At 35.1% G+C, this 21,341-nt stretch overlaps 2 protein-coding genes across 3 annotated transcripts; one reads left to right on the forward strand and one right to left on the reverse strand.

The window, feature by feature from the left end:
* Window positions 1-7,457: 7,457 nt before the first annotated feature.
* On the forward strand, window positions 7,458-8,473 carry LOC114751267 (LOB domain-containing protein 39-like). The gene is made up of 2 exons (XM_028939923.1): window positions 7,458-7,641; window positions 7,995-8,473. The coding sequence occupies exons 1-2, from the start codon at window positions 7,458-7,460 to the stop codon at window positions 8,471-8,473; spliced, it is 663 nt and encodes a 220-aa protein (XP_028795756.1).
* Window positions 8,474-12,041: 3,568 nt separating this feature from the next.
* On the reverse strand, window positions 12,042-21,311 carry LOC114751266 (QWRF motif-containing protein 2-like). Of its 2 annotated transcripts, XR_003740729.1 has the most exons (7): window positions 19,625-21,311; window positions 17,041-17,160; window positions 16,333-16,449; window positions 16,160-16,249; window positions 13,282-13,389; window positions 12,474-12,639; window positions 12,042-12,365 (listed from the first exon to the last, which is right to left on the reverse strand). XR_003740729.1 is itself a non-coding variant. In XM_028939922.1 (6 exons), exons 1-6 carry the CDS (start codon window positions 21,062-21,064, stop codon window positions 12,556-12,558), a joined length of 1,959 nt encoding a protein of 652 aa, XP_028795755.1. In that variant the 5' UTR covers window positions 21,065-21,311; the 3' UTR covers window positions 12,307-12,555. The 2 variants fall into 2 exon arrangements, 1 of the variants encoding a protein (XP_028795755.1); XM_028939922.1 differs by having other exon boundaries at window positions 12,307-12,639.
* Window positions 21,312-21,341: the final 30 nt, after the last annotated feature.

Genomic DNA, 21,341 nt, shown 5'->3' on the forward strand with positions numbered 1-21,341 from the left:
ATGAGGAGAGGTGGGGCTCACTTTTGTGTCCCTTTATATAGATCTTATGGAGGTGGGTCCAATCTTTCTCGTTTCTCTCTTTTACACCACTTGAAGTGATTCCAGTGATCCAAGTTCAATAGTTCAGAAGAGCAGTGTATTTTGAAGAATGGAGATGTAATCCTTTGGTATTTATATTCTGTATTCCTATCCCTAATGGTAGTAATAGTTGCTCCTAGGAAAGGAATCTAATGGCATCAGCTTCAGCATTGTCATCAAAACTTCAACTATACACTTATTCTAGTGATTCTCTGCAGCTTACAAATTATAAGTAGATCAAGTTATTTAATAGTGATTTTATACATATTAGTGGGTTTGTTAATTAATTCCTTTTTTCTATTAAAAAATTCCCGTAAAATGTTTATTTTGTTTAAAATCAAGATAATATTTTGAAATAGTCACTCATTTTTCTCTCTTAAAATGGTATAATAAACAGCAAGTTATTGATCGATTTACAACTATGCATTGTTCCTGTTATTTATGATTGCTAAATACCAACTTTTCAAAAATGCTTTTTGGTGTTTGTGTATGTGTGTGGGGACTGAAAAACTATCGTATGATTGGTTTGATTATTTGCTGTACATTGCTAGTTTTTGTCGTTTTAGGGAGTGTTTGGATGCCCTTAAAATCACTTTTCAGAAGCACTTTTCTGCAAATTGAGACAATTTCCTTCACATATTTGCTTCGTATACCGTAAAAGCACTTCTGAAACTATGGTTTTGATCTTATCCAAACACTCCCTTAGTCAATTCTTTCAAATCATTCGCCGCATATGATTTCTTTTGACCGTACGATATCTCAGCAAATAAAATGAAAATAATACAAAGAGAGGGTGTACGTGTATTATTAAACTACTACATATTAGTATTTTCACCAATTTAAATGCGACACTTAGTGGATCATTCAAAATTAATTAATTTATTTTGAATTAGAGGGGCATGCACTAGCTTGCTTGATGATTACGTAGAAGATTGAGTGCCTGTTTGGATTCACTTCTATCAAGCTTAAAGTGAGTTTAAATTATAAAATAAGCTAGATTGCCCAATAGGCCTGTTTGGTTTCACTTTTATCAGATTGGGCTTATGAAAAAATTGGCTGATGGAACGCTGGATTCTCATAAGCTCAAGAAAGGAGCTTATAGCTTAGCCCAGAAGAGCTTCTCGCGGGGAAAAAAAAAAGAACCGTTGTGGGGGTGTCAGATGCTGTATTGTCTTTTTTCCTCTCCCATTTTCATTTCCCCGTCTCACACACAACTCGTCTTTTTCCTCTCCCTCGTGCCTGTTCCTTTTTTCCTCTCCCATTCTCTCTTGCCGCCGTGAGCTGAAGGTCGCCCCGTTGAAGGTTGCGGTCTGGTCGCCGTGAGCGCCGTGAGCACCGTCGTGCGCTTCGAGTCGTGGGTGTGAGGTGTCCGTGGTCGGCTGGAGCTGCCTCTTCCTTGCAAGTCCGAGCTGGTCACGCCGTCTGCAACCGAGGTCGCCGCCGTCTGCTGTGTTTGGAGCTGTGCGTCGATCTTCTCTTGCGATACACGGTGGGATCTATCTCTAGTTGCCTTCGATTCGGTTGATCTGTTACAGGTTGGTGATTACAATTTTTTCTTTCTTTTCTGGTTTGATTCTTGGTCTGATTTGCTGTCGCGGTGGAAGTGAAGAGTGCTCCGTCGCCGGTGTTCGGTTTAAGACTTTTTCGGTCTGGTTTGTTGCGGTGCTCTGTTTCTGTCGCCGGTGGAAGTCAGGTGTTCTCCGTCGCCGTGCCTTTTTCGGTCGGTTTATGATAATTGCTTGGTTTTGCTTCTGGTTTTTCGACGGCTTGCTGGTGGTTTGCTTCTGGTTTTAAATGGACCCGATGTATACGTGATGAATGATTCATTTTTTTTTTGGTGAAAACGTGATGATCATTCTGGATATTGTAGTGCGTATGAGCTTGTGTATATGTGTATATCAGAGTGTTATACTGATTATTGGGTTGCAATGGTCCTGGAATTTTGATAGAAAAATGTACAAAAAAACAAAAAATTTTATGTGAAATAGATTGAAGTGTATATCAGAGTGTTACACTGATCATTCAATGGTTTTATGTGAAATAGACTGAAGAAAGTAATTTGATAACAATTTTTTAGTCATTATAATGCTGGTTTTTAATAATGTAATTAACAAGTTTATGTTAAAATATGGCAGTTCTAATTGAAAGATGAACAATTTTTTTTCAAACAATCAGAAAAACAATTGATTAATTGAGTTTTTGAATAAGAAAGCAAAACAGTTTTTACAATTATAATGTGTTAATTAATATTTTTATATTTCATAATAATAATTGGAGTTTTGATAACAAATGCATTTACAATAATATTAAGAAAAAGTATATATGTTTGTTTGGTGATTACATAATGTGGCTTTCATTATTATATATTTTGGTTGATTTTTTAAATATTTTATAATTTAATCCACTCATTAAATTTTATTTCTTCATATTATTTTATTTAATTTTATTGTATTGTCTTAAATCAATTTTTCATCATGTTTCATTATTTATTAAAACTCATGCCCATTTTGGTAATTTTTCAGCCAAAATTACTTTTACTCAACTATAATCCAAACAAGCTTTTTCCAATCTCATTTTGTAAACTAGCTTATCTGAACTCCAATCCAAACACAATTCAGCTTATCCAATTTAACTTTTACCAACTTCACTTTTCCATAAGCTACTTTTTCTATAAGCTGCTTTTCCAATCGCTATTCCAAACGGACCCTGAATTTCCCGCCTCTCACTTAGTGGAAAGTTTTCATATCATTAAAGTATAAGGTTATTATTATAACTTTTCTCTCTTTTATATGATTATTTGAGTGGGTCAGATTTAAACATTATCCAACTTTATTTTCTTCAAACTAAATTACCGAAATCACATAAAATTGACCGTAAAATTATTTGTGAAAACCAAATCACTTGCTTGGAAATGAGGTTGAAGCACCCCTAAGATTATATGTAATTTTAGCAGTTTCATTAACAAGTTGCAGAATTAATTTAACCCTTTTTTTCCCCCCATAACTTGACTACTGAAGTCACATAGGATTAATTTTGAATTCTAGGCAAATTACTTATGAAAATTAGGTGATACCCTTAAGAATGACTAGGAATGAGGTTGTCTTTCAATGATCCTTCAAATAAATTTAAATAATTGAAAATTTGTAATTGAAATTAATAGCTTAAAGGTCTTAATTTTCTGTCATATTTCACCAACCAAAGAAACTTACATGCTATCATATTTACAAAAAACACAAAACCTCATTTTCAAAGCCAAGGCCTGTCACTTTAAATTAATTGGCCAGAAGTGTTACGTGCCTGGTGGTGGGTTAAGTGTTAGTTTTCTTGTTCTTGAATTGTAGATAAGTCCAACCTTTTTTTTAAAATTTTTTCTCCAAAAAAAAAAAAAAAAAACACGAGCGCGCACATACAACCTCATTTTTAAGCAAGGTTTCCGAAATGTTTAGTGGTCTGTTGAACCAAACAGCCCCAACTTAATGAGGTCTTAATTATCATTTGCCGGAGTGTTTTATTATTAAATACAATACCTTTCCAATCAAACACTGAAGTGAGCAAATTACAAATTTGAAATTAACAGATAGCAGTACTAATAGCACGCCTATGGTTTTGTTGTACACTATTACCTTCGCTTCTTAATATAAGAGTTAGTTTGATTTTTAATTTGATTTTAAATATAAGACTCTAATTCACTTTGTTTCTCATATTTATTTATTTTTTCTGAGGTAGTCTTTGAAATAGTAGTACATATTAAATGTTTCATCAAATGACACTTAGTAAGGGTATTTTGGAAAAGACAACACATTTATTATAAATATTTAACTAATTTTCTTAATTTATTCAAATTAGTCAACTAACTCTTATATTAAGGACAAGAGGTAGAATTATTATTAGCATGATTTAACGTTAAGAACATCAAATTCATTTAACTTTCTAAAAGGCCACATAATTGTGATGCGGCATGAAGAAAAGAAACTCTGGAAATTTCCACACCTTGTTTCTGTCAAGGGAGGGGGCAGCCACATTGGTGTTGCTGAAACAACAAAACGTATACGTGTACTAACAACATAATATAAAGTCAATTCTTCCATTCAAACGTTTATTTCGAAGCCACCTTCATCAATTAATTTATACTCATTATTGTTTTAAATTAGATAATGGTTAAAAGTAAACATTTTTAAAGAACTTGAATGTGTCTCATCCATAGCTTTGTAACCTTGGTTAATATTAATAACTTCTCCATTTTTCCTTCACATAGGAACTGATTTTATCTTAGATATAAGAACTCAATCACCTTATTTTTTACATCTATAAATTCTTCTTAAACTACTCATATTAATGGCACATATTAAGAGTTTTGATCAACATGCAGTTAATTCAAATGCATATGATTAAAATTATTATATTTTAGGGTTGGCAAAAAAATTATATTTTTAAAAAATCAACACATATTTTGTTTACAATCAATTAATTTAGTTAGTGTTTTTCAATTTTTATAAATTAATTATTCAGATTTTATATTAAGCAATTAACAGAGTATATTTTACTATTTATAGCTACAAAATATTCATTGGGTAAGCGGCACAATCGGGTAAGTAGAAAAGACTCGATTTTCTTCAATAAAAGTTGCCAGTGAGCTTTGTAAATGAGAAAAAAATATGTGAGATAGCCACTTTCAATTAGGTCCTATGATACTTAAATAGAATGGTGATCCTAAAGTATAAATTTTTGTATACAAAAGTTGTAATATCAAAATTCATAGTCAGGCTAAAAAAAAAAAAAAGTAATATCAAATTCATAGATTAACATATAAAAACTATCGCTTAATTCTAATAGCATAATCTTCTGACTCATACTTTGAACTAATTAATCATTAATTTTACAAGGTGAAATTCTCATTTATTTTGGCCAAACCAAAATCCTTGCTCAATTAATATTGCTCCTAACAATCAATTAATTCATCATCTCAATCGTATACTACTAATATGAAACATAAAATATAAAATTTATAATAAGTCACATTATTCACAAAATTAACAGTTGATTCTCCGTTTGATTACAGGAATGCTCATTAAGATAAAACAATTAAGGAGTCTCTTAATTTTTAACCACACAATTGATGATAGGCACAAAATGCCGAACTATGAGCTTGCAGGAGTTTTAACCTATTACTACTGGGCTCGCATCTTCCGCGAACAATCCTAGTTTTGTTGGATTAAACGCTAAACACTGTAATTTAATAATTTCTGGTTTGTTAAGAATAGTAATTAATTGTGTTGATTGTTGGATAGAGATGCCACGTATCCAACTTAAGTAATGGCTCCAACTTCTATGTTTCTGTGTCTCATTACAATCCAATCCATCACCATCTTCTTCTCTCTTCTCATCTTCATCGTTTTTCCTTTCTCAATCCAATCCATTACCTTAAATTCCATGATTTTACAGTTGTCTTTACACACTGCTCTTGTGTCTTTTATTACAACTGTTATTTGTTGAATAGGTCTGTCTTTTTTATAAGATTTTTTTGAGTTTGTCTGAGCATTGAATACATTATTACATATTTTATCCCTAATTTAATGCAATTAATACATTCTCTTTCTTTATTTATCTCACTATTACTCTCTCATGTTTATCTATTTATATATAGGGTATATTGGAAAAAATTATATTTGCTATATATTAATTGATTTTAACTAATTTATACTATTTGCTTAAACCGTGCAATTTAGTTAAAATGATCTTATAATAAAGGATGGAGGGAGTACGAAGTAATCCTCTGATCATATTTATAAATCACTTCCAACATGTTTCACACAGATTAAGAAAAATCTTAAACTTCATTAACTCTTATTTAAAATTCAATAACTTTTCAAATTTATCCTTATTTAATATATATATTATATCTCATCTAAACAAAGCCAACACAATAATAAATAAAAGGTAAAATTATACATTCATACAAAAAATTTCTCTTAATATCTTATAAATAAGACAAAAAAATATCTTCTTTTTATGTCTTATAAATAGGACTAGAGGAGTATACTCTTCTAGTTCTATTAATAAGATATTTTCAATATATTTCTCTTGAGTCTAAAAAAAATTTAATCTGATCAGCTTTATCTTAAAATTTAATAACTTATTAATTTTATCTCTATTTATAACATCTATAGTTTTCAAGAAAATAACAATAGGCATAACAACAAGCAAGGGTAAAGTTGTACTTTCACATAGTAAATTTAACGAGGTGACTTGTATTAAAAGGGCGAATTTTTTTTTTCCTTATCAAATGAGTAGATATACGGTAATACAATTTTTCCAATGTTTTTTACAAGCAACGAATAGATAAAATAATTAAGTTATTAAGATTAAGAAATGCAGTTAAAATCATTTAGGATCTATAAATATGTTAGAGATATGGTTTTTTTTTCCTTCAGAAATATCCTCATTTCATGGACTTCAACAACTCTTACACGAAGAAACTATGAGTACATTGTGATTAGAATTCTCTATTTCACCGAAGGCACAAATAAACATTCTATCATATACTTGAAATAGATAGTTTTAGTTTCTTATAAATAAGATCATAAAAATACTTTTAACCTTTTTTTTATAAGTATTAACCACAACCACTGTTAATCACAAGTCTTAGATGTCAAAATAGTATTAAATGCACCAACTCAAGGTTCGTGTAAAACTGTGAATTATATTGCATGTGGGAGCTCTTTCGTAACAAAAATCTGATTTTTGCTTTCTCTATTTTAGATAAAATTATTTTTTTACTGTTAACGAATCAAAAACAACTTCCAATCTCTTAACAAAATACCATTTCCATGCGAGTCTTTCCAAGCTACAGAAGTTAGTCAACAACTTCATGATTGGAAAATGAATGAATTTTATATATATATATATATATATATATATTGAACTGATCAAAATGAATGCGGAGAATATAAGTAGAAAGAGTAGTCCAAAACTGTTGGAATTATGAAGAAGAGAATCAAAGGGCACCATATGATTCAAACATTTGCGGAGAACCAGAGCCGTTATCACCCGCTTCTTTGGAAGTACCCAGCACCTCGTAGTTCCTAACTTAACCCATCTTCTTTTGCATATCAATTTAATACTTAACACCGGTTAATCTTCCTTCCTCAACATCGATAATTATGACAATGTAACTCTCTCTCTCTCTCTCTCTATATATATATATATATATGTAGACACACACATGCCATTGTTGCTTCGCATTGAAAATCCATTGTGTTCTTTTAGCGTATAAGGGTACTTGTTTTGAGGAGTTGTGTGGTTAGACAAACCCTAATTTAATTAGGGTTGTATTATATATATATATATATATATATTGAGGATCTTGGAGTATCGGAGAAATGAGTTGCAGCGGTTGTCGTGTTCTGCGAAAACGATGCAGCGACGAGTGCATGCTCCGGCATTGCTTTCAGGGGATCCAAGGCCCTCAAGCCCAAGCCCACGCCACCGTCTTCCTCGCCAAGTTCTTCGGCCGTGCCCGCCTCATGTCTTTCGTCTCCGCCGTTTCCTCCTCCCAAAGACCCCGTCAGCTCTCTCTCTCTCTCGCCCTCCTCCTCCTTCTTATAATATGTGTGTGTGTGTGCCTGTGTGCTGCGTGCCCCTCAATTTATATCTATATATATATATAGAAGTTATCTGTAGAGATGATATAGCTATCACAAATTAACTGTATAGTATAAACGATTTGATTTGAACGAGAGTCAGTCTGTTATACTCTCTGAAGATAAGTGTGCGTGATGATAAAGAAAAGTTATTCTTGAGAGGTGAGGTTTTCTTGCGAAACAGGTGAGTTAACTTGGGAATAATTGACCGATAAAAGACTAGGAATAAATACCACTATTTTGTATGTTTGATTTTGATGGTTTTGGTGATGGCAGATTTGTTTCAGTCGTTGTTGTTTGAAGCGCTGGGACGTACCCTAAACCCAGTGAATGGAGCAGTGGGGCTTCTCTGGTCCGGGAATTGGCATCTCTGCCAGCTGGCGGTGGAGACGGTGCTCCGTGGCGGCCCGTTGACCCCACTACTCCCTCCGGATTTCTCCATTTTTGGTGGCTGCAGCGGAGGTTCAGTAGTTCCGGCGGAAGATGAGAGTTTCGGGTCGGCCATGAATAGTTCTACCGATCAGAGGGAGCACATGAAAGGTGAAAGGTCATCAGTGATGTTAAAGAGAAAGGTAACGAGTGATTCTAATATGGACGACAGGGAGAATTTTCAAGCACGTGGTCAGAAGATGCTGGAGAGGGCGAAGAAGCAGCGAGCGGGGACGCCGTCCACGGAGGAGTATGAAACGACCTCGTTTGGGACTAGTAGCCTACAGGGCAGTGCCGAAAGGAGACTCCTAAGACTATTCTACTGATAATAAAATTCCATGGAACATGAAGCCATTGGAACATTTCCAACCAGCCTCTTCCATTCACAAGCTCAGCATTATCACTGCCTCTATCCCTCAAGGAACTGTTTTCAGGATGTTCTTAATACTACTTTCGGTCCTAAATGGTCCTAAACATAAGAACTAGTTAATTCATTTGACTAGATTAAGAAAATAAGTTAAGTTAGTTATTCGTTATAAATATGTGTTGTCTTTCCTAAAATATCTTTACCAATCAAGTTTATGGGTTAGAACTACTATTATTAGAAGGACTACTTGGAAAGATTAGATAAATATGAGAGATAAAATATATTGGAGTCTTATACTTAGGATAAAAATAAACAACAAAGTTTTATATTAAGAACCAGAGGTAACACATATAAAAAGCTTTTACCGTAATTTCTATTAATATTAGTACTTTCGATTCTTTTCCTGATTTAGATTTATGCTCTTTTACGAACCTTGTATTAAAAACTGTTACCTTTAATCTTAGTAATTTTGTCTTTTATTAAAAAAATAAAGCCATTGGAACATAAAATAGCGTCTCTCTCGCTCTATCTACACACACAAAACTAGTCAGTCTTGGTGAGTGTGGTGCTCATCTAAATTTAAAATTTTTAACCAGTAATATTTAAATAAAAAATCATTGGTTGAAAAATCATACAAAAAGAATCTTTATTTTATAATTTGTACATATTAAACTAACAAACCATTAAAAATATAAAAAATAAATCATATGAAATTTGGATAGTCAAATTTATTTGGACGGTACAGATTTAGCGCTGATCAAATTATCAATTGGGTGATAAGCACCCAAATAAATCACATGTCTGTGTGTGGGAGAGAGAGTTTGATTGAGCACCTTTTATACGATAAAACGGAATTAAGATCTTTATCTTTAATAATATTTAATGGATTGTATTTTGACAAGGATATAATAGAAAGGGTAATCACAAAAAAACTACGAAAAGTGTGACATATGATTAAGAAAACATTTAACCCATGGTTGATTTGATTTACTATGGAATTTTAAACTTAATTCATAAAAGAATTACCTATGCTTTACCTGGCAAAATCTACCAGTTACAATAACATTGTTTATCTAACTTCTTGTGGGCTGACTTATAGGGATTAGGTCTAGCAGAAGAGGCCGATCTCTCATAACGTAACGAATCAAGATTCAAATCTCTATTAGAAAAGATAATCATATTTAGTGCCTGACAGTGTCATTAGATTGCCTCTAATAAAAAGATACATGTGTTTTAGCAAAAAAAAACTTCTTGTGGGCTTGCCACCCATAGTGCGTATTTAATGTTATATTAGAAACTATCGAAATCTAATTATAAAAAGAAGAAGAAAAACTATCAAAATCGTTTAACATGAAACCAAGCTTGCTAGTAGTCATGTATGAGTTGTGTTTTGAGAAAATCTCTAGAGACATTATAATTCGTTTGTCACGGATGATCATAACAAAATAGTACAAAACGTCATTCTGGGGAAGGTATTGCTTGAGAGCAGAATTGATTTGGAGTACAATTACTTGACGTGTTCACTGATTTTAAAAGGAAAAAGACAGAAAAATGATACTTTAACTTCAAAATGCCAGAAACGTCTGCTCAATTTGGAAAATCCCGTCTTGGTCTTATCAGACCGAATTGGGATTATTTTGTTAAATGAAAAGACAAAACTACCCTTTGTATTATTTGAAAAAAAGCAGGGGAAGAGAGGCGCGGTTTAACTTGGGAATGCTTGGTTGAAACCGACAGCGCAAAGAATGGAAAAGAGAGGAGAAGGGAGTGGAGGAGGAATCTATCGCCGTGGAAGAAGAGAGAAGAGAAGAAGGAAGGATGCGTTCGTGGTGCTGTGGTCACCGTGGAAGAAGAGAAAAGAGAAGAAGGAAGAGCGCGTTGGTGGTGCTGTGGTCATTGTGGAAGAAGAGAAAAGAAAAGAAAGACCGAAGGGATACATTGTGGGAGTCGATTGAAGGGGAAAAAGAGAGAAGAGGAGAATTTTAAGCATCTGAGGAGAATTTTACAACTCCAATGTATGGATTAACAATATCTTTATATATGTTTACAATTTTAGTATCGGTATTCACAACAGCATTTTCAGGATAAAAAAAATATCCCCATTTTACAACATCGGTTAAGCATTTAACAATTTCAGTATAATATTTTAACAACTTGGGTATACCTGTTAACCACCTGGTTTCTTACCTCCCTACACCTTGGTTGGACGGCCTGTTTAAACATCTAGGGAGAATTTTACAACTCCAGTGTATGGATTTACAATAGTTTTATATATATTTACCACTTCAGTATGTGTATTCACAACAGTATTTTCGAGATAGGAAAAAAAAAACCCATGTTACAACTTTGGTTAAGCGTTGTACAACTTCAGTCTATGGATCAATATTTCCAATAATGAATAAACCCACCACATCACAACTTCAATAAACCAGATAACAACCCCAAAATAAGTTTTTAACACCTCGATTATAAGTTTTAACAGCTATCATAAAAAGAAATAATCATTAATACTAATTTTTAAAACTCAGTTTATATGAAGATCATACTTAAAACATAAAATATAAGGCAAAGAATATCTAACATGAACAATAAGTAAACTCCTCTTGCAGCTTTTGTCATAGTTAACAACACAGTTAAAGGAAATAACAATTTCAATAAAGGTATTTCTCTAAAACCAGATCCTTGGTGACAGTACTTACGTAATGCCACACATTACCTCCTCTGAACCCTCGACGACTTATGCAGAACGCGGGACCATCAAAAACCATAAAACACACTGTCACAGTGATGCTACGAGGGTGAAAGAGTCATATGATTTCAAAGAAACACTTACCCTTTCGAATCACCACCTTCTCGTCACTCTCGAGCAGCCTCCGTTGTGCATGTCTCTCTTTTCCTTCCTGCCTATCTTCATCCGTATGCAGCTTAACGTGGTGCCCACGTTTTGTATCTAGTGAGGGCAGTTTTATCTTTTCATTTAACAAAATAATCCCAATTTGATCTGATAAGAGCAAAACGAGATTTTCCAAATTGGGCGGACGTTCCTGGCATTTTGAAGTCAAAGTATATTTTTCTGTCTTTTTCCCGATTTTAAAAGCCGTGTTTATATTATCTTTTGCATGCAGTTAGAGAGGATCTCATCACGATAAACGCGAACCTGTTCTAGTAAAAATGTAATGTCACTATTATAGATAAAAATTGTTAGAAGCAGTTTGATCATTTTTCGTATAAGCATACATATGAATGGAATGCTGTTTTTCAATAACTATTAATTGAGTTATATCCAAGTATTGTTAGACTCGATTAAAATAGCTCTCTTAAATACATTTTTTTGAATCGAACTCGAAATTTCGTAATTAAACCGTCAAAGTCCTGTTTACGAAGACGAATGCCTGATAAAATAGCATGATGTTGCCGTAAAAGAAAGGATTATTCTACAAAATTCTCAAGAACAGCATCCAACAGCCTTCTAGGTGAAATTCATAGTAGAATATGCTTGTATGATTCGACAACAACTCCTGTTCAAGATTTTGAGATTGGACATCATGCTTGTGCAATCATTTGATCTCCCCGAGAGGCTAGGATTTCACAGTCCACGTATAAAATTGCAGAGAATTATAATCTAGGCCTGAGGTTGCTAAAACTGATAACGACAATAATCAAACAGCAAGGACTGGTGTTCAAGTGAAGGATCTTGACCACAAATTTACCTAATAAACAAATGGTTAGTTGATTATATACATACACTTGAACCAAGGGAATTGCTTCCAACTACCTAACAAAGAAGCAGAAGGAAAAAAAGGTCACCTTTTTCTTTTTCCTGTGATGATGATATTCATACACAACATATACTACACACGACATTCAACAGGAACATATTAGGTTCCGAAAACAAAAAATGTAAACACAGAAAACCAAAAACCAGCTAAGCTATCAGCTCCATATTCCATTGTCGTTACCTTCTGTGTCATCTTCACCCGTGGGAAATTAAAAAGCTGGTTAGTGTTAGCAGTAAGAGTGAGGAGTCAAGAAAGATCAGTCCTACACACGTGTTGTCAGGTGGCAGCCAGTAGTCCGAACACGACAAAGTTGTATTATATGTGTTCTTAAGGTGCAATCCCTGACCTGTTATTATAATTCATAAACCAGGAAAAAGAAGCTATGAGAATACTTATACTGGATTAATGAGAACCTAAGGCTGCATTGTCATTGCCAAGTATCCTTTTCTTTTGGGATAATGAATAATTTTTTTTTTTTTTTTAACACGCTGATAGGAGCATTGGGTTTGCTATGGATCAGACATGGATATAAAACACAACATAAACATTACTACAGGATGAGATATAGTATTTAAATACAGTTCAAAATAACTTTCATTTGTAGTCATGTGTGTGTATTAACAAAATTATTAAGCAACTCGGAGTGTGGCAAAATCTGATGATATCTGAGTAAAATCTCATCACAGTGACAAGTTATTTCAAGGAAGGCACTTGGACTTCACTTGCCATTATTTTCAAATTTTTTTGCTTGACAAAGAACTTTATGGATAAAATGATACGAGAATGAATAAGTAATGTTCCATCAAGATTATAAAGCGACAATTATATTACGAAACTAAAACTCCAAAATGACAGTTATTTTGAAATGGAAGGAGCACAATTTGAAACACCATTTCACTAACCAGTGTAGGATACATATTGAACTCAAAAAAGAGCAGGTTTTTATGTCTTGGTCTTTAGATGAGAAAACTTGATAAAGACAGATTACCTGCATAGCTTCTAAAGATGACAAGAAATCCTTGCATTGTTCGAGGAAATGCCTTTGTTTTGCAGTCACCTTTACAAGTTCTGCCATCAGGGAGTTAGTTTCTTCCACCTGCCAGAAGCAGATGACTTTATAAATACCAATACAAGAGATAATATTAGTTTGGCTAAAACAAAACAGTATATTTAATCTAAAGACATCTATTTGTCAAAAAAAGAAAAAGAAAAAGAAAAACTAAAGATCTCTACTCAATTCCATTATAGAGTCTTCTGAAAATGTTCGCTCCTCAACTCCTTTAGAACTAATTGAAGATTCTCAGGATATTACATGGTTTATTACCATATTAGTGAAAAGCAAAACAAAGCTCTTGGTGGCTGCGAAATAAACAACACACAAGCACCAATAATTCTGGCTACTTCTATCAAGACACAAGGGATTGCTCAAGGAACTATACATCAATCATTTTAAAAATAAGATAACAAAAACATGCATTTTGAACATTCAATATACACTATCTAAAAGGGATGTGGATTCTCTACAGTTATCCAAAAGCTAGAAAAAAAAAACACACACACACAATCAGGCATGTTACCCATAATCAATACCTTGTGGACGGGCAATGAAGATGGCTTAGTTACTCGATATGGAAATTTCATAAAAGATAAACGGCATATTAGCAAATTAATTCATTTCTCCTCCTAACAACACTCCACAAAAATCCGAAAAGAGAAACAAACAAAGGCTTGGAGATTTGTAAATGAACAGTTGGAAGGCATTAAAGAATTTTGGGGATTTTGAAAATGTCTTATTCCATTCCTCCTTGTTATATAACTCCCACAGGCCAAAAATCAAATTGGATTCCCTTTCATTCCCTCACTATCTTCCATTCAAGCATGCCAGTGGATTACAACCGAATCAAGCAAAACCTAGCCATAGATATGTGTGTGTGTGTGTGTGTATTTTTAAAAAAATCAACAAACAACACTTGCTAAAGTATCATATTTACCTAAAAACCAAAAAAAGATATCTCACTATCATGCATATCATACCACGTTTTTATATTTTATCATATCATTCAATCTAATGTCAATATCCTGTAATTATGACAACATTACATGCCATTTCATTTGCCCATCAGCATAACCACTGACCCTTGAAATCGGTCATCTTCTAGGTTATGAATAGTTAGGTTTTAAGAGAAGGCATCCATTTTACTGATGGATCTAAACAATAACGTTAGGTTAGGTCACCCAGGGGAAAAAAGTTTTCGCCAAAAGTGACAAATTAATAATGCAACAGCTGAATCAGACATAATAAGTTATTTAATGGACTTGAAATATGTGGGACGGACTTGTCAACAGCTGGTTCCATCATTGATGATCAGCCACTGTGCACTAAAGAAGGTTTGTTTTTCCCGTGTATGCAGTTGTCTAAGACAAAAGCTTACCAACTACTTTATTAATACTACAGCTTGATTTGCTCACTTTGTCTGGGTGAATCAAGCATCCAATGTAATAAACTACATTACAATAACAACAAACCTTTGCCCACTATGTGTAGTGCATTAAGGCTAGTCATTTTCAAAACTGTATGGTGCATATAGGAAACTAGCAAAACACCTATTTGAGCTCCCTGTCTACAAATTCTACAGCAGCAAAGGACGCTCTGAAAATTATCGCAAATCAGGAAATGCCTTGTTAATTTAAAGAAAGAAAGCTGAATTATGACATTTACATGTGCATCTAACTACACTAGAACCACCAAATGTTCCATGTTTCATATTAAGTAGGCGACTTGACAGTATAGTTAAAGATCAGTTTAGATCAAAACTCCTCAATGCATAACTAATTAATTTTGACAAATTTAACCAAAAAAAAAAAAAACAACAACAACAACGTAACCCTTATTCTACTTGGCGGGGTGACAAACCAAACAGACAACAGCACAAAATCTTTGACTGAATTTAAGATGAATATTTAGCGAAATAAACTTAACGGAACCCCTAACTCTGATATTATTCATGTAGCTGAATTAAAGCTTCCTTTCCTTGAACAGAGGAGAAAGGAAGGCATAAAAGAGATGAAAATGTATCCAACTCCTGGCTTTCAAGAGGCTAGGTATCCTCCACCCTGAATATTCTCTCTCCACTTATGCATCACATGGCAAAAGTGGTATCCCTTGATAGATCCTCTTGTGCCCTTCTTCCGCTACATCACACATAATCTCCTTTTAGGCCTCATTTCTCTTTTCCTTATGTAGACTTAACTCCATTTAGCATCTCTCTAGGCCATTTATTTCTTCATTACATAACTTGGTCTCAAATATCACGGAGTCCATCAAAACTCGACTAACAAGATGAAAAGGTGATAAGGGTTAAGGAGAAGTTAATAGCTGCTAGATCGCAAGGTTAATTGTTATATTCTGAAAACAAGTTAAGTGCGATAATGTTTTATATCATAAAAAAAAATTTTAATCAACATTTACAAAAAATTATTATAATGTTCTTGAGATAAAATGAAAGCACGACTGCCTTCATTTGGCTTGATAAATTGGAGGCAATAATCGAACCAACCAATCAACTGAAGCAAGACTTCTAGACAAGTATAACATCTTCAGACTCGGGTACTTTCGTGAGAACTTACATATCTATTTGATTATTGACCCAATCCTATCGTGGATGGTGTAAATAAATTGACTTTCAGGATTTCTGAGTTTCTCATGACTCCTTAACCTAAGTCCCAACTCTAAAACAAAAAAAGGGTACTTACAATACGAAATTTGCTTTGTCATAACCTTATTAACACATCTTATATTGACAATTGATAGAAACACACGCCCTCTACTAGAGGAGCACATTAGGAAGCAAATAAACCAAGATTACCTTTGATGAAAGAGAATAGATTGAGGATGACATTGCTTGCATGACATCAACTGCTGACCCCAAGGCATCCTTCAGATTTGGTACATCGGCCTACAAAGAAAACATTATGTGATTATTGAGAGACAACTTTGAAATGTTGATTAGTGTTTAAAATAAAAGGTAGCGGCACATACTATTGCTTTTTCAATGACAGGAAGACGGAGGGTGCTGGCCTTCAAAGCTTCAGTTGCTCCAACCAAAGAACTGGAGTGATCTCTTTCTAGAAGGGCCCACTCTTCCAAATAAGAAATCTATAAGACCAAGCAAAAAAGCTTCATTTATGATGAACAATAAAGATAATTAACCAGCAGTCTATTGTGATAAAATATCATCAAACACTGTACTTTGTTGTAAGGTGATTAACTAACAGAAACATCAGCTACCATTGCAGCCATTTTCAACAAATCCAATGGTGCAGAAGTATCTTTTAATTTTATCATGTGCATCATTTTTCAAGAGTTACATGCATAAGACAAGGTTGCAATTGCCCAATTGGTCTGGCCACAATCACGCCAAGTCAGGCAGGACAAAAAGAAATACGGAGCGAGGCTAGCACCCAACCAACCCCCCAGCTCAATTCCCTCATTTAAAAAGAAAAAGAAAAAAAATTAAGGACACATGAAAATCTTGAGCTTAATATGATTTTACAGATACTCGTGTGAAAATTTTTTCTCAAACGGTCATTTCATAATTTTTAACAAAATATTTGTTTAAAAGAAAAAGGCCCAGGCAGCCCAGCATATTGGTGGGCCTGGCTCTGGGCTTCAATTTTGAAACTTGATTTGGGGGAAAAAACGTTAATTACACAGGTAATCATTTAAAACCAAAATCCCAAATCTTACTTGTCCCTTCATGATGGAAGTTAACTTCAATTTTTGCCTCAGCAATAGCAACTTGATTCGTTTAAGTATAACTGCATGCCGTAGTTCTGATGTCGTTACCCACGCATTCCATAAATGCCTCTGATACAATTAAAAAATATAGGCAACTGTACATCAGTACAATTGTTATCAGGGGGAAAAAAAAAATCAGCCATTTTCCATCCAAACATATGAATTCACTTTTTAGATGTACAACTACAAACTAGCTGCAGAAAAACAAATTAAAGAGTTACTGCCTCAGTGATAAAAACTTAAGAGATTGTCAAAATAAATCAAGCACCAGAAAACCATAAACAAAATCATCAAATGTCATAATGATTTCTGGACATATCAGAAAATGTTAAGTGATCAAACTATGTCATGTCAACATGGTTGTCAAGGACCACTTCAACCAGAAAGTTTAAAATTTTAAGTGAAGTTTCATAATTGGCTTTATTGATATCTATAGCATGCCCTCTCAAATGGAAGCCCTTTGGGTATGAACTGCAAACAAAGCACAAGACCACCATATCTTGTGTCAACTTAAATTTAATGGTAATAGAGGATGAGAGAATGAGAATGACTAGGATGAAACTCCTAACAGCTTGGTCATAGAGGCTCCGATATCATGTCAAAGGACCATTCCAACTTAAATAAGAGTTTGGATACCCCAAAGTAAGGGGAAAGGGGCAAAGTAGAGAGAGATAGAGAATGAGGTAGGCCCAACTTTTTTAGGACTCACATGGCAGAAGTGGGACCGACCACTTTCTCTCTATCCCTCTCTTCTTCACTCTTTTACTCCATAACCTCTTATTTGAGGGGTTCCAGTCTCCCTAAACAAGTCCAAACAGTTAGGTGAAGGTCCATGTGCAACTTTATTATACTCTAACTATGGCCAAGAGGTTTGACGCATATCATGATGAACATAACTATTTTTTTGAACCCAATAAAACCCATGACCTAGAAAGCCGGAGATAAGAGTGCTGAATTATCAAATTCTGTATTCTGTTCTGAATAACCATGACAGCCTGGTCCAAGACACCTTGGAATATAGTGCACACAGTAAACCAAGACAACACATTCATGGAAGAATTTTATTGAGGGACCGAATCCACAAATCAATTATTAAGAAGCCCTTAAATTTACCACTCACATAACACAAATTTACAAGTTGAACTACAACAACTTACCATTCATAATTGAAATATATTTTACACTATTTGCCACTCAAGCAACACAAATTTACAGGTGGAACGATGAGTATTTAGCATTAATGATCCTTAGAAATAAAAGATTTGTGAATTTGGTACTTAGGCATAATTTTCCCTCCATTCATATCATAAGGCCTTTTGATGACCGAGTAATCAAAACTTGCCTTTTGAATAGCCTAAATACAGGTACACGGATCAAGGCCAAAATCATACAATACATGAATGCAGATTTTTTCCCTTAAAAAATATATAGAACAAAGGTATGATTAAGTCTATTATTTAGACACTAAAATCACTATTAACAAAATCTAATCATCGTAAACATTGATTTAGCATAAAAAATTCATCGCTACAGAGACACGAAACAGGTATGCTTGCAAAAATGGAGTATTGTTTCTACTTGGTCTTCTCTATGTATGGTGAATCATGGTCGAAGTCATAGATCTAAAATATAAGGTTCATGACTTGGTGTGCATTGAGAACAGGCTCCAAGAAGGTCCTTCCACTACATTATCGTTTCAAAATTATTGGAAGACTATTCAACAAAGTAAGTTGAATAATATCTGTCTCTGAAAAACGATCAGAGAAAAAGTCTTTAATCTTTATACAACTACTCACTATAGAAATCATACACATTAGGTCACTGACAATTATTATTTTCGTCACTGCCAACAAAAAAAGCATCAGCACTTGTTCATGTAGATACTAAGTCCAACTCAACTCCAACTTTAAATAGTAGAAGCAACTGGCGTGTTTTCTAATTCAATGAACCTCATGAATGACCGTCAAATAAGTTTATCACAGCCATAGAAAAACATAGAGAACTCCACTCTTCACTTTCCTCCAATGGATCTACCTTCGTTTGTAAATAAAACAAACCATGCACAGCTAGAAAATAGTGACCATCCAATGTAGTTATCAGAACGAAACGCAGGATTTGTAATACTCTCTAATATTTCACAACCTTGATAATAAATCAACAAATCCTTTATGAGATTAACAATGCTAATTGATCCAAAATCTAGCACAAAAGTACTAAAGCAAGACCTTTAACCATTAACTTAAGGCCAGCCTCTAAAACTACCAGCACAGGTTGACACATAATCACTCTATAGAGCAAGATATCTAACACAAGGTTTATCAATTATAGTTTAACAAGTCATTCTTTTGTAAATCTTATAGAATGATATAACCATGATGACAACCTCCGTAAGTTTAAATTGTTCCAGAGAATAGGACACATATGCAACCATTATAAGACAGGAAAAAGAATCAATCTGAGATATTTATATCATCACAAGCAACTATAACCTTAGTAAACGAATATAGCTTGACTGAAGCCGTGATGACCATACCTCTGCATTTAGTTTCTGCACCATAAAGGTAGCATCTGCCCTCGCATTGGCAAACCGCCACTGCACATATCGGTTATACAGAATCCGTAACGTGTGTGCATCAAATATTCGATCCTCCCCTATCTTTCCCCTCCGGATATCAACTGAAAAACTAAGAATTGAAGGTGGATTCAAAGAATTACTATTGATGGAGCTGGCAACTGCACTTCTCACCCGTGCTGGACTAGAGATTCCCCTTGATGGTGATGAGACTGTAGATGCCCATAGTTTACTAGGAGAGGCAGGACGCGCAGTTCCTCTGATTGGGGAAGCCATAGTTCGAGGGGATGATAGTGGGCCATCACTAGTGAACTTCTTGGATTGAACAACCTTTGAAGGAGCTGTCATTCTTGAGGCAGGGCTTGTTGATAAGGGTGAACCAGGATCCTGCAAACGGCGCAGCCGACTATTAGTCTCTTGCCAAAACCTCGCAGACACAGCAATGCCACGAGGTCGACCCTTGCCAGCTCCAACACAATCTTGTGCTCCTGAAGTGCTGCCAGAGGAAACGCTGTCTGTATCAGATGCAGTGAGATCAGAAGGCAACGAAGAATCATTTACTGAATTTACATCTGAGCTCTGCTGAGCATCCTTCAATAATTCATCTTTGCCTAAATCCAAACTCAATCCCCCGTCAAAAGATGCCCTTCTACCATCACCAATCATTGATTGCTGCAACGCCCGAACCACTTTTCCAAATCCGTTTCCAACAAGCTTCTTATCACCAATGAAATCCATGCTCCTTGACAAGTGATTGGAACCCGAATTCGACTGCCTGGTCCGAGCCGGCCATCGGTGCTGGTCCACGGGTCTCGAGTTCTCGACTTGATCTCCTCCACCGTCAACCTTACCTCTAACTGCAGGCGACCTCCGCCTCTCTGGCGTTGCAGCCTTCCTGGCATTGCTCGAAGTGGGTGTCGCAGCCTTTGTCTTACTAATCGGAAGTGAAAACGCCTCCCCTTGAAACGAAACCGACAAGCTCCGCGTAGAAGTGACCAGAAGCTTCGTAGCCGCCGATACATCACCGGCATTTCCTTGCCGTAGGACAGGCGTCAAAGGCCTGTTCGGAGTCGCGGGTCGCCTGCGGTCCACTGATTGGGACCGTTTGGGCACCGTAGAGGGTACGGGGGTCGATGAGGGTGCGGAATTGATGGAGCGTGAAAGGAGGGGAGAGGGGCATCTCCTAGATGAAGACGACGAAGAGGTTGAAGTGGAAGTAGAAGTCGATGGAGAAGGAGACATGTACCTGGAAGAAACCTGCCTACCCTTGGGTCTTCTTGGAAGAGTCCCATTGTCTTTCTCTGAATGTAAAAGAGGAGGCCTCGATGGGTTTCGGTGGGTCGAGGAAGCCTTGGTGTTCAGCGGGTCAGTTGAAGCTGCTTCAGAAATGGCAGCCACCATTATAAGACTCTGAAATTTCCACACATTGCCTCTAAGATTAAAGGTTTCATTCCCGAGCCCCAGCTTTTCCCATGGCCGATTGTGCTCGCAGGAGATCAAGAAATTTCAGAAAGGGGTCAGCGCAAGATTCAGCATTTCAGGGGAACGAAACAGCTGAAAAGAAGAAAGTAGCGCTGAGTGCGGATTTAAGAGAGAAAGCGAGAGTAGGTAAACGAGATTTGAGAGTGTAGAGTGCTTCACAGGCGAGCTTTCTGGGTTTTGGTTTTTGTGAATCTTT

The sequence above is a fragment of the Neltuma alba genome, unplaced genomic scaffold (assembly GCF_004799145.2).
Source record: "Neltuma alba isolate B1F8T4 unplaced genomic scaffold, ASM479914v2 tig00006842_pilon, whole genome shotgun sequence".
NCBI classification, from domain to species: Eukaryota; Viridiplantae; Streptophyta; class Magnoliopsida; order Fabales; family Fabaceae; genus Neltuma; species Neltuma alba.